The sequence below is a fragment of the Anabrus simplex genome, chromosome 1 (assembly GCF_040414725.1).
Source record: "Anabrus simplex isolate iqAnaSimp1 chromosome 1, ASM4041472v1, whole genome shotgun sequence".
Lineage (NCBI taxonomy): Eukaryota > Metazoa > Arthropoda > Insecta > Orthoptera > Tettigoniidae > Anabrus > Anabrus simplex.
In genome coordinates this window covers 271,613,581-271,628,309 of record NC_090265.1, presented here as the reverse complement: position 1 = coordinate 271,628,309, position 14,729 = coordinate 271,613,581, and the positions used below count along the sequence as shown (strand labels likewise).

Genomic DNA, 14,729 nt, shown 5'->3' with positions numbered 1-14,729 from the left:
AATTATTTGTTAATAATTTAAATGAAGTATAATAAAATATGATGCGAGGAAAGTAGAAAGCCATGCGTTAATTCTTCTTTTGAGTGACTGTACGTTCGGGCCATAGGTTGGTGCGAAGTAAAGAACTGTTAGCGAGCTATCAACAACCTTAACATGTATAAGATGGTGTTTATGTGTCGTTGACGGGTTAGTTTTTCAAATTGCAGCAGTAATGTCATTCAACGGAAATGAGTGACAACAGTTTAGGCAAAGCATACCTGAACTTACAACACAAGTCAGCCAGTGTGATGCTGTTGTTCTTTAAGAGATTAGGACATTGCAGGCTCTCACATTTTGATTTATTCTGCCTCGACGATATTAGAGCGTTCTAGGCTAGTTTTCTAACATCTTCCCGCTTCTATAGCTTCTTACAGTTTTTCCTTCCAGTTTGAAAGCCATACCCATTATGTTTCTCATTAAGAGGGGCTAGTGACCCACATGGTAAAAATATCCAGACATCAACATAACCACCAATTGGTTCGTTACCATGACAAGTGAACAATTCCACGCCAGCGATGCTCGCCGTTGATGAACATAGCATGAAGTATCTTCATTATTTTAGTTCGTACGATAAGCAAGTGTCAGATCTAGGAGAATTGAAATTGGATGTTACTATAATTGTTGGTAATTACACATATTACATAGGACTAACATTTCCGAATCTGGAAGTTTGCGAGAAATATAATGATTGAGAACATTTCCTTCATTAGTCCTCATATAGTAAAAGCGCATGAATTTTTAAGTTTTGTATATTCATTTTTGCACAACTTTTTTCATGTACAGTTTTCCGATATGATATATTATCGGAGAAAATTGACATTTCCTGTTTTGGTTCCCCTAATATTGCTACACCATTGTACATAAATCGTTCGTTCGTTCGTAATCTGTTTTCCCTCCAGGGTTGGTTTTTCCCTCGGACTCAGCGAGGGATCCCACCTCTACCGCCTCGAGGGCAGTGTCCTGGAGCTTCAGACTCTGGGTCGGGGGATACAACTGGAGAGGATGACCAGTAGCTCGCCCAGGCGGCCTCACCTACTATGCTGAACAGGGGCCTTGTGGAGGGATGGGAAGATTGGATGGGAGAGGCAAGGAAGAGGGAAGGAAGCGGCCGTGGCCTTAAGTTAGGTACCATCCCGGCATTTGCCTGGAGGAGAAGTGGGAAACCACGGAAAACCACTTCCAGGACGGCTGAGGTGGGAATCGAACCCACCTCTACTCAGTTGACCTCCCGAGGCTAAGTGGACCCCGTTCCAGCCCTCGTACCACTTTTCAAATTTCGTGGCAGAGCCGGGAATCGAACCCGGACCTCCGGGGGTGGCAGCTAATCACGCTAACCACTACACCACAGAGGCGGACTGTACATAAATCACGTGATATAAAACTGTAGCGTAGAATACAACCAAGCAAAAATCAGAACTTTAATACCCGTTTCAAGAAAATCTGTTAAGACGTTTTTCCTGATGGTGAAGCAAGCAAGCAAGCAAACAAGTGAAGACACAAACAAACAAACAAACAAACAAACAAACAAACAAATAGAAATAAATTGAACTGAACATCCTTTTGACTTAGGAATACGTAATCTGAGTTTAAAACGAAGTATGGGGCAAAAAATTGAAGTGTACACATGCCATTATCCTTTTATTCATCTATTATACATACATTGAGATTTTCCATTTCTTTTACAATGTATACGACAGTAATTGTTTATGATGAACGGCATATGCTATACAGATGACACTGCATCTTATTCTCTCCCAGCATTTGTCTAATTACATGGGGTCTCTGCCTTTCTGCTACGTCTTTTCCACAGGACTCTCTTGTGGACGTCATCGGGGTTGAAATCCATATCGTGCATCTCATCCCTGATGTTACTCTTTCACACACCTCTTTAGCGGTCTACCACTAGGTCGACGTCCTCCAGAAATGAGTTGGAGTGCAATTTTCGCCTCAGGATCTTCGTCTTTTCTCATGACGTGACCTTACCATCGGAGTAGGACCTCTCCTGTTTTTTCCATAACTGAGGAGACACAAAATATTTGATGCGTTTGTTGCGTGGTCGTAGCAAGTCAATCCAAGGGACCATCACAACATTTTCACCTCCATTGCGTGTTTTCTTTCCAAAGGTCGGTGTTACATCTCCTAGAGAGCTACTGGGTGCACCACTGTTTTATAAATTTATGTCATCAGATATTCAGGCATCGTGTTGTCACAGCGAACACCAGTAATTTGTCTCCACTTCAGCCATGCTGCATTGACTTTAATCCGGGTGTCCAGGGTGGAGTCGTTGTACAATGTAATTAGAGATCCAAGGGTTTTGAACTCTATGGTTTTCTTCACTGTGAGCTTGCATTCGAGAGATAATGGGTTCGAATCCCATTGTCGGCAGCCTTAAAGGTGGTTTTCCGTAGTTTCTAATTTTCACACCGTAATTAAGGCCACGACCGCTTCCTTCCCACACCTAGCCCTTTCCTATCCCATCGTCGCCGTAAACCTTTCTGTGTCCGTGTGACGTAAAGAAACTTGTAAAATATTATAATGGTTTCCTTCAAATTCTCGTCATTGACGATGCGAAGTGTGACGAGTGTGAGCATGTGACGCTCTGAGTTAACTAGATATTCATCATTTATTTCAGAATTAACAATTGAAAATTGAGAACTACAGACGCAATTTGGCGTAGCAGTATCAGTATCATACAATCTAAACGAAATAGTTGGAAACTCAGTGGAAATAATTACAAAAGAAAAAATTTCCTTAGGGCCACGTAGACGATTTAGTGGATGGTACAAGGGACAAACAAAGGAGAATATTTGAGTGACAAGGTTTCGATCACACCACCATCGAAAGGGATGAAGAAGGGTAATATCAAACAGGCAACAATATACATTAAAAAAATATTTCGTATAAGAATTACAATGATTCGTCACTACAACATAATTTAAAGTATTTAGGGTTCCAAACCATAATACAATATGTGAACGTTTTATTTTTCAATAGTATATCAAATACTCTCACTAAATGGATTTAATGACCCGACAGTGTTCGACCCATTTACAACGAAATAGTGTAATACCAAGAACATGGAAGATTTCCGGAATACTAGAACGCTACCACAACATCCGATTAATAATATCAAAATGGTCGCCGAGGTGGTCATTTCATTACAATGTACACAAACAATGTTTACCAACACACACAAGTCTTAAAACTGCCTAGGCCTTCGTCAGTTAACGAAGACAATACAGTAGCATGGTTTCAGCAAAAATACAAGCATGAATGGAATACATAGGCTATATCTTTATTATAGACGGTTATGCCCTTCACAGTTCAGTCTATAATTCTCTGTGAGTTAACTATGTCTCTTCAAAGCTCTATTTTCGCAACTAGCTAACTAGCTCTGTGGTTTCGTTTAGTTCTAAATCTCTGACCTTTAAGTGGTGGTGTGCTGATTATTAGTTTAAGAAGAAGTACAACTGGGCAGCCATCCTCTATATAACACTAATCAGCGATAAAAAATGGAAGGGATCCGACACTTCGAATAATGAAGATACTGGCCAAAGGAAGACAAGGGCCATGAATGGCGTGAAAATAAATGACTCCCTAGGATTCGCAAACTAGTACCACTGGGGTTGAAAAGAACAAGAGTTGACCAAGGGAGATCGGATGGGATAGATGAAAGTGAGGAGCCTGGCACAAGTAAGCAGACACAATACCAGGACTCAGCTAAGAGCCTCGTGGTCGCCAACTAGGATTACTTGATTCAAGAACTGGAAAAATCCAAAGAAAAGCAGCTCGATTTGTTCTGGGTGATTTCGTACAAAAGAGTAGCGTTACAAAAATGTTGAAAAGTTTGGGCTGGGAAGAACTGGGAGAAAGAAGATGAGCTGCTCGACTAAGTGGTATGTTCCGAGCTGTACGCGGAGAAATGGAGTGGAATGACATTAGTAGATGAATAAGTTTGAGTGGCGTAAAATGTAGACTAGTCTTTACATAACTCAGGGAAAAATAGAGTCAATACAGTTCAGATCAAGAATCCGTGGCTTATGAAACAGTATTACATAGAACGGGTCTCAAACTCAGAAGCATAATTTACAACTAACACATTTATGGGCCCAGGAGATGGAGATAACATTAATATTTAGTGTTAAACCACTAACACGTAGAGAAGAGAACACTTCGTGCTCTTAAGAACATAAAGCAACTATTACACTTACCACCCTAATATAATGAGGGAGGTACATACATAGATAGGATCGAAAGAGCCAGAAAGTTTGCTGAGGCCGAAGCCCACACTACACTACCATAAACAGGAGAACATCGGTTAATGAGAAAGGCCGAAAACAAAATTTGAAAAATTGAGGCTGAAAACACATAAGCACTCCTACTTTCAAGTACACAGGAAATATCTGACAGGGCATAAGGCCCGATAACACAGTGGCTAAGCCATACTACTAGGAAACTAAGGTAAGTCATTTTTCAAGTCCGAAGAAAAAGGTAGATCAATTTAGAAAAAGTCACCCAAAATAAAATTTGAAGAAGGGAAAAGAGGGTATATACTCACATTTTACAAAATCCCCATTAGAGGATTAGTCCGAAGACAGCCTAGAAAACCTATATTTAAAGTAAAGTCAAAAGGGAAAGCCCTACATAGAAATTAAAGTAAATGCAGGTTGACCTAACCATTACCTGCTAAGGGGAAACGCTGTAATCTTACCTTTCTTCACACGCAGATAAAATTCGCTTAGTTAGGCTAACATTCTGCCTGTACCTAGTTATGCCGACTTATCTCGCTAGCACTCCGCCCCAACATCTCCCGAGGGAGATCTCCTCAGTGACGTGGAACACTCAAATATACATTGCAGCAAGACATCTTAGCTCAAAAACTAACACCTTTTCTAGGGAGCTGGCAGATAGTTCTAGAATAATAATGTCTTCAATAATTTTATTTGTTGAATTGAATTTAGGAAGGATGTTAAATCCAAAATAGCAAATAAACAATTGAAGGGTGATTAGGGTACCAAATATCCAAACACAAACATTCTCAGTAATTATAATCTCCCGACACAAGGTAGCACTAGAAAATTGCTGCTAGGGACATCTGGGCTCCAAGGTAAAACTTCTATGATATACCAAAATTGACCAGTCTCTGGTAGATTACACTACACTCATACGGAATAGCGGGCATTCAAACTCAAAGATGAGCCTAACAACAACAATAATAATAATAATAATAATAATAATAATAATAATAATAATAATAATAATAATAATAATAATAATAATAATAATAATAATACGGGGGCCTGATATTCGAGTGCATCACTACTGATTCCTCTGATTTCTAATGAATGTGGTTGTGGTTCGAATCTCGCCTAATGCAAGCGATAGCATTCCTTGTCGCTCGAACCCTCCCTACTTTGCTCGATATCGCGCCAGATTCTATCAACCGTTCTTCAGGTCCATTGCAGCAAGTTCTATTGAGGTTCTCTCCATTTTCTGCTAGATTCTCCACGGCTGTGGGGCTTGAGTATGCCCTCCGCCTCTCTAGACCTTCTTCCTCATTGCCCGATCGATGCTCATTGTCTCCACGTTTCCTCTCCATTGAAATCGCTTGCCATGGATTTCCTGCGAGAGAGACTTTAGCATTGCTTCGCACTCTCTACTCTCCGTTGATATGGACAGAACCCCTCTCTTTTCGAAAGGCTGTCAGATGGTGTCAGTACATTTGGTGATGGAATCTCATATGGCTGAGACAACTGGTTGCCTGCTTTAACTCTACTGTTGGAGCCTACAACGTACATTATTGCCATGTGGCTTAGTTCGTTTCTCTGGGATTCCAAACCCATCCATGACGTTTCAAATCGTACCTCGGATGACACTGTCTTATGCTTTGTTAAAATCAATGAGGACATTGTGGAATTCGATTTCAGAACTAGGCGCAGATTGAAGATTCGGTCAGCTGTGAATGTGTTGAATCGGAAAGCAGTCAGATAGTCTCTGATAATATATTCGAAGCACAATACAGTCTGTCTCACCATACTTGAGAGACGGAGTACACATTTTCGAGGTTTGGTTTTAGTGACACACTACCTATATGAACAAACGTACAAAAATTAACGTTACTGAACTTACATAGTTTAGAAAGAAATGTAATAAGCCTGGCATGTGATGCTCTTGCTTATTATTAGCAGTATGATTTGAGTATTCCTTATTGTTTCCACATATATATACAAGAATGTAACGTCTCCCAGACACAGGGTGGCAAATTACTTGACGGAAGAGCTTGCAGGAGACGACTATCCGTTCCACAAACATGACCCTTGAGCCCAGCAGCTCAGTGACTGCTGATCCAAAGCAGTGTCCATTTTGTTTGCTTGTTCTAAGTTGATTGTGAATAAAAATAATACACAACGTTTATCAAGTATACTGTTTAATTACTTGGAGGTGGAAACGTCCGTTCAGTATATGTGTGTGCGAGAAAGTGTCGTACTTGTAAACCATTTGTGAACCAGACCAGTCTGTGATTAAACACGAAAAAGGAAAACCACTAACGAGTGGCGAGAAGACGTGTGTGTTAAATGTGTTTTCCAAATTTCATGAAGAAAATCCTGGATGTACTTTGGATGAAGTAACACGTGCAGTGGCCGATGTAACTGGCATTTACAAGGCAAACATTTACCGTACTAGGAAAGCACTTAACTGGTTACTCCTAAGAAAACCCATAAAGCGACAAAGCTGAGTGAAAAATACGGCAGTTTTACAAAAGACGCTATCCGTAAAAAATCAAATTAAATACCAACTCTGAATAAAATATTAGCTTCAGTTAATAGTGACGATTTATTACCTAACTTTTCACATGCAACTCTTCACAGACTTTTAGAAATGATGAACTTCACTTCTGTATCGCGAAATCGCCAGTGTGCTCTTACTGAAAAGGATGACATTGTGGAGACGAAAGTATTTACGCCGACCTCTGGAAATTCTGTATTAAACACGGTATCGATGAGGAGGAAGTTAATGTGTGGAAGCTGGATGGCATTGCGGAGGATGTCATTGAACGGTTTGTTATCAGCTTGGCTGATGACACGGATACCGATGACATGGAAAGAATAGAGCAACTGCAAGATAGCGAGTAAACCGTGAGTCTTATTGCTACCCATTAATGCATCATCAATTTTCCTTTGTGGATTTGTTGTACGTATTATGTTTCTGTTTAAACAGGCAGCTGTTATTTCAATGAGTTTGCATACCTTATAGGAGCGCATTTTGGCTGGCGTGATATTTATGTATGACTAAACGTTAGGTTGTCCTTACCTTCAGTCTCTCTACTATAAACCTTACAGTGGAAAATCGAATTGTTCTAAATCCTATATGATTAAAGAAGTCTTAGTAATGAGTATTGTTGTTCAGGCGAAAGAGTAAATGAACGAAAGATAATTTTTTTTTTGGACCGAGCTCGATAGCTGCAGTCGCTTAAGTGCGGCCAGTATCCAGTATTCGGGAGATAGTAGGTTCGAACCCCACTGTCGGCAGCCCTGAAAATGGTTTTCCGTGGTTTCCCATTTTCACACCAGGCAAATGCTGGGGCTGTACCTTAATTAAGGCCACGGCCGCTTCCTTCCAACTCCTAGCCCTTTCCTGTCCCATCGTCGCCGTAAGACTTATCTGTGTCGGTGCGACGTTAAACAACTAGCATGTTTTTTTTTTTTGGAACAAGTAGTATTTCAAAATACACGTGCTTGCGGTTGTTTCCTCGATTCTCAAACATGGTGAGACAGACTGTAGTAGGATACTGGAAAGGATCTGATACACATTGCAAAGCAAAGAGGTACCCCGGTAGTTCAATCAGTGCGTTTTGCCCTCCTCCTTGAAAATTGAGCAGACCACTGCCACTTTCCAGTCCTCCGAAAGCTTTTTAACTTGCTACAGCCTAAGAATGAGTAGAATTACCTCATGAAACTTGTCTCCACCCGTCATACGAAGTTCGCTGGGAGTACTCTGTCTAGTCAGGGACAGAAGGCTCTATGGAGAAGTTGTAGGTATTCGTAAGTCGGATGGAGTGGTTAGTTGTTTACCCGGCGGCCATTTCTCCCAGAATCAGACTGGTGTTAGACATTTCCACGACTGAAGTACAATTCTTGATGAAAATATTGAGCTGATTATATATTTTTAATACAGGAAGCTACCGCGATTAAGTTGCAAATATGCTTTTGGGCGCGTGATTCTCCATCCATTAGTAATGGTCCATATGAAAGAAATTATTCACAATAACAAACAAATCACATACACTGCATTACATATTTTAAAGTGAACTCGTGTGCTCGTCTCGAGGTGGTGCAACTCTTTTCAGGCTCACCCCGAAAGGAGGTGAATTGCCTGTTCCAATTTAACCACATCCCAGCCCTCCTTCCATTCTTACATATCTGTGAGTACCAGGAATTGAACCCAGGCCATCTAGGAAGGTAGCTAGTAGTATTAATCATTACACTACTGAGAAGTACTATTCTAAAGTAATGGAATAAAATGAAGGTAAGTAGCTCAGTTACGAGCTGGCATAATACCTGAATATATTGTAAAAGAGTATTAAGTCTTCAGCCTGAGGTTGGTTGTGTCCTCAAACAGCACCACCAAAGTTTATGCAGTTATGGGAAAAACGCAAAAACCGATGGTATCACCATTATGAGGCGTACTATACAGGTTGAGGAGAGAGGTGATTTGTTATTGCTTTCCTCGCTTGGCCAGGCGCACCGCAACTGGCCCTCAGTGTAGCGGCTTTCATAACATCCAGATGTACTGCCGTGTTCCGAATATCATACTGTCACAGCCATAAATTACACTGGGACTACGGTGGAAGCTATATTTTATCCTGGCCTGTTCCAAGAGACAGATGCAGTGTGGAAGGTATCGTCATTGAGCCACCTGTACACCTTTGAAAAGAGGAGTTCTGCAAAATTTTCAAAATCTTCAGGGTCCACATACTCCACGAGCAGGGAAATCATGTGAAGCAATCTGTACTACCACATATTCGGATATAACTGATCATGAAAGGAAGGCGTGCACGTGGGACACAAAACCTCTGACAGACGTTCAACATCTACGGCACGGCAACTCTGATACGGAAAAAAAGAAAAAAAAAAGGAAAAAATTACTCTATGGTGGTCACCAAAGGTCGGCAATATTCTGTGAGGAGACGGCATACGTTTAGCTCTATACCCGGCCACCTTGTGTCTAGAAATGTCCAGTTACTCATTTTTAGTGTAGGCTGAGTAAATTCCAGGCGTATGGGAAGATACAGGGAGTCTCGTTTCTAAATGTTTTCGACTTCCAGGCGGGGAATGGAACCCATGTCCTTCAGGGTGAATCAAGGACGCTGTCGCAACCGCTCTCTGTATGAATCCGCTTGAGGGTGGCTTTGGTAGAATACATTTACGATTTATCCTGCCTGTCCAAATATGCAACTAAAGAGGATCTCAGGGGCAGAGTTGGCGACCATGGTTCACCTAGCTGAGTCTGGTATTGCTCCTCACTTTCATCTACCCTATCAGACCTCCCTGACGGTATTAGGTTTGCGAGGCCGAGGAAAGATTTAATTTTCACGCGCTCCGTAGGCCTATCACGTTTTACTTTTAAAATAGGATTATTGCCACGCTTTATAACCTCTTAAAACAATAACCACCACTCTCTGTTTGAATCAGTGGATTCACACTCTTACTGTACTTGCCCTGCATCGTTTCTCTCACCGCTTGGAGAACTGCCATCACTGTGGTTTTGAATGCTGTTCCTTAATCAATGATTATCTTATTCTGTCTCCTTGGCCGAATGATCAACGTTGACGCCTATGGTTTAGAGGGCTCCGGCTTCGATTCCAGATCAGGTAGGTGATTCTAATCCTGTCTGCTTAAATGCTCTGATTCGTGAGCTGGGTGTTGGTGTATTTTTCTCAACACATTCCTCTTCACATTCACACAGTACACCACACTACCAATCACCTAGTGAATACACCCCTCCTCATAGTGTTGGCGTTAAGAAGGTCATCCGGCCATAGAACACAGTTCGAACACACAACCCCACTAAGTTGTGCGAAAGAGCGGCATCAGAACTTAATCAACGTATATATTGCAGCTATTGGAGTCAGCAAACATCCGTGCAGTGAAATATACCTGGGGCCAACTGCGTTCTCCGAGCCTGAAACTGTAGCACTGCGGGACTACGCCTTGCATAACAAAGATCGTGTGAAATTCTACCTGACGATACACAGCTATGCTGGGGTGAGTATGCCTAGCACTCTCTACTCTTGTAAGTAACAGTCTTCATGCTTATTGATGGTTGTTTGGGTTATCATACCATGGACTGAGTTGATAAAGCTGTCCATGCCATCCTTTCCTGCACTAACCATTTCATTTTTTTCGTTACTGCATCGTATATATTTTAATCTAATCTGTTTGTCGTATCCATGCCTAGGTCTATCCCTGCTGGCTGTTCTTGCGTCCTGCGCTTCCTTCAAAAACTAACTGGGTATCTCAAGACGTGTCCCATTAATCTCTCTCTCTCTCCCTTCTGGTCAGATTTCACTAAATCAATCTCCTCTCACTAATTATCTTAATTTGTGATCCAATATATCTATCTTACCTCAGCATTCTTCTATAACCCACGCTGCAAAAGCCTCTATTGTTTCTTTCTTTCTTTCTTTCTTTCTTTCTGTAGGTGTTATTGTCCATGTTACACTTCCATGCAATATCAAGCTCGACGCATATTATTATTATTATTATTATTATTATTATTATTATTATTATTATTATTATTAAATAACAATAATTTGTCTGTACGGGTAATTCGGCAATATTTTACGCTTTAATTTATTTCCAATCTTCCCGGCCCATTTTGTATGTTTGAAGTATGTACTAATATAGCACAGTAGTCTATCTCTCAAACACCGTAGGTCTTTTTATTTGCGAAGCGTTCCGAGAACTATAGTGGCTGTTTGGGTACCTAGTAGGCTGAAAGCAAAATTGGTGTTTGTAATATTTGTGTGATTTTTGAAATAGTAGTGCTGCTAGCAGCTTTGCAGAAGTGATTTATACATCATTTTGGAGATTACACATCTGATACAAAGTAAAATCAAAATATTTGTAGATTAATAATTGTGCCTGAGAGAAATAAGAGCCTCACATAAATATGACTTGTCTTAAGAGCGTGGTGCACTTCTGTCTGTGTGCTCCAAGACCATATTTATGCAGTCTGTTATTACCTGCCACCTACGGGCCAGAACACGTGCTGTAAGGGATTAATACTTTGGTTGTTGTAAACATAACACATCTTAATGGCTATTGTGGTGTATGATGTGCGGCAGATATGCCAGACGAACGCAAGTCATGCTGCTCTAAATATTCTCAGGCAGATAAAATCTGCCGTCGGAAACGTGGCAGCTGATGGTTGGTCAGTCTACTGATAGTCAAAAGAGCACAATATTACTTTGAACACCTTAAAGAAATATCTGACTGTTCCTTCCTGACCACACAATGTCCCAGAAATAAAGAAGGATTTTTTTTTCATTTACGTCGCACCGACACAGATATGTCTTATGGCGACGATGGGGTAGGGAAGGCCTAGGAATTGGAAGGAAGCGGCCGTGGCCTTAATTAAGGTACAGCCCCGGCATTTGCCTGGTGTGAAAATGGGAAACCACGGAAAACCATCTTCAGGGCTGCCGACAGTGAGGCTCGAATCCACTATCTCCCGATTACTGGTTACTGGCCGCACTTAAGCGACTGTAGCCATCGAGCTCGGTAAGAAGGGTTCTTACTTCAACCAAAGAACAGCAAGGTACTGGCTTTGGATTGTCCGCTCCTGACGACCGAAAAGAATCCTGTGACTTGGTCACCAAAGAGACGGTAAGAATCCATTCAACGCTGAAGAATAATTTGCAGGATGGAGTTAATGGGTAGCTTTCAAGCAACGCTACGACTCGCTTTTCAGTAATTATAGATCCAGCTAGCAAAGGAAAACTACTGGGAAATTTTATGACATGTTAGAGAAAATATTAGTGAAGCTTAAGTTTTAAGAACCAGTGAAGTCGGCTGTGGAACCTGGATTAGACAGGATTTTCTTTCGTGGCGAATCCTGAATTCAGTGTACACTATATCTTCACTGGTATCATGACATTTGTCTAGGGGTCAAACGATTCCGATGGATTTTCAACTGCAATGAGTACAAGAAGAAATTAATAAACAAAAACATAAATCAATATCAACAGATTCTTAGTTTAAATGTGGTCAAGATAAAATAACAATGCTATTGTCAAATTAATCGAATACTATTGCCGAACTTCCCAAGACACTTTGCCTATTTGGTTTAATTAATGAGTCTTGTTTTCTATTTACCTTTGTCTGAAAACCTTGATTGTTATGAGGATATGTTGAATGGAGGTGACAAATATTTAAGTTTACGTAAGTGCAAAACCAACATAATTGTTACATTACTGCCAAATTGTCCACTTCTCTCTATTATTATTATTATTATTATTATTATTATTATTATTATTATTATTATTATTATCATTATTTATGCCACAGATGATTCCTTCCACTTCCTTACCAAATGTCATTCACTATCATTCATTTCATCTTCATTAGCTCCTCAACTGAAGTTGGGGTCAGGAAGGACATCCGGCGGTAAAAACATGCTGCATAATTTCATCTTATCTCACTCCCCCCACCCCGTATCAGAAAACGGGACTAAAGGTTTGTCAAACATTATTGATGATGATGATGATGATGATGATGATGATGATGATGATGATGATGATGCTTGTTGTTTTAAGGAGCCTAACATCGAAGGTCATCGGCCCCTACAAACATTATTATTATTAATTTTATTATTATTATTATTATTATTATTATTATTATTATTATTATCGAATTGTATTTGAAAGATTCTATCACGTGCTTAATTTCAACCCCTGTTTATGGGGATTAATACCAGTCAGTTGAATATTTTCACTTATGGTTGTGGGATCGAGTCTCAGTACCGTGAGATATTTGGAAGTATTTAATTGAGAAATAAATGATAGATGTGTTCTAGGTACATTCATAAAATCCTTTCAGACAAAATTACAGTATTGTATACAGTATACACATTAACGGGACATTAATATTTTGTTATTATTGTTAAGGCGGACCACAGGTGGTGGGGAAAGAGGTGTCAGGGCCGTAGGAATGAACAAATAAAATGACCACATAAAGCAAAACTCTAATATATTTATTATTTCTCTCCTGTTTTCTTTCTGTCTTTTGTTTCTATTTTTTTCCTTCCTATTGACAAAAAGTGAAATTAGATAACAATGGTGAGTGATCGATCACTTTACCTAACACACTGAACACGTTTTGCACACTTTATAACAGGTTTAGTGCTGTCAGAGCCTCACTAATCACCAGAGAAATTCCAGTTTCCATTTTTGAAGGCCTACGCACCTAAAATACCAGTATAGAAACAGTTGAATACTTGCTGCACTTTTATTTGCAAAGGAACGTAACAAAATGCCATTACAAGAACGGGGTGAGAAATCCTAAGTAAACACGAGCTAAGTTCATACTACAGTGTAGGTCAAGAGTAAATGAAACTCTGAAGAAAGACCAGTAATGAAATTTAGAAAATGGGCCAACACAAAAGAGAAAGGAGATGCTGAAACCAACGAAGCGATCCCATGACATTACTTTATTGTAATACCTAATGGGGCACGAGGCCCAGAGAAATAGAACATAACCCCATACTACTTTGTGACAATTAGTATAACAGCCGAGAAGAGGAAAGAAACAGTTAAACTTAGAAATCATAGCCACAAGAAACACGACTGCGGAAAGGTGAACGAGGGTCCAGAATCATGGTTCCTTTAAGACATCCACCCATTAGGGATGCTACATACGTTGGTTGAAAAACTACATGATGCCAAAATAATCAAATTTGCAAATCCCTACATTAAAATCGGACAAGGTAACCCTAAACTTTACATGCTGGAGAATAAGTATTTTCGTCAGCCACTGGAAGTTTCTGGAGCTACATATTTGGGGTGCAGAAGCCCATCTTACCGGTTGCCCCAGTGCACCAGCTGCCTTAAATACGAGATGCGAAACTCAGCCGAGGATCCAAGAGTCAAGAAAATCTTTAGCAGGCATTAGCCAGTCCCTTCTATAATGGTAGTCAGGCTTTTGACTGGTTATAGAAAAAAGTATGGGAAAACCTTAGCAGTGACATAACAAGAAGTGCTAACCTTTAACCCCATTACATTTCTCTCTAAGGGAAGTTCCAGTATAGACTCCTAGGTGGCAACCTCAAACAAGTCAGTGATACCTATGGGTAGGCTTCAGAACTGCCCCCCACCCGCCTTGGCTAGGTCAATGACACGCTGTAGTGTCTTACTTTTAGTGCTCTCCTAAACGTACAACGATAGAAACTTTATTTACGATAATAATAAAAATAAGAAGAAGAAGAATTAGGGGGCGCCAAAAATAAAACACCTATGAGTAAACTTCAGCGTGTCATTGACCTAGCCAGGGCGGAGGGCGCGGCATGGCGGAAGGTCAACGGACTGACTAGACAGCTGCAATCACGCCAATGGCAGAGTAACAGTATTGCAACCACTGCCATTCTATGCTAGAGTGTAGAGCAGTGAGGATTTCATTAGGATAGATTCCAAA

General features: G+C 40.4%; 1 protein-coding gene across 1 annotated transcript in view; it reads left to right on the top strand.

The window, feature by feature from the left end:
- Positions 1 to 14,729, top strand: part of LOC136864860 (carboxypeptidase B) — a 100,359-nt gene that overhangs the window by 69,447 nt on the left and 16,183 nt on the right. Inside the window, exon 6 of the mRNA XM_067142292.2 lies at positions 10,159 to 10,304. Within this exon, the coding sequence (XP_066998393.2) occupies positions 10,159 to 10,304 (146 nt within the window). The remainder of the gene's footprint in view (positions 1 to 10,158; positions 10,305 to 14,729) is intronic.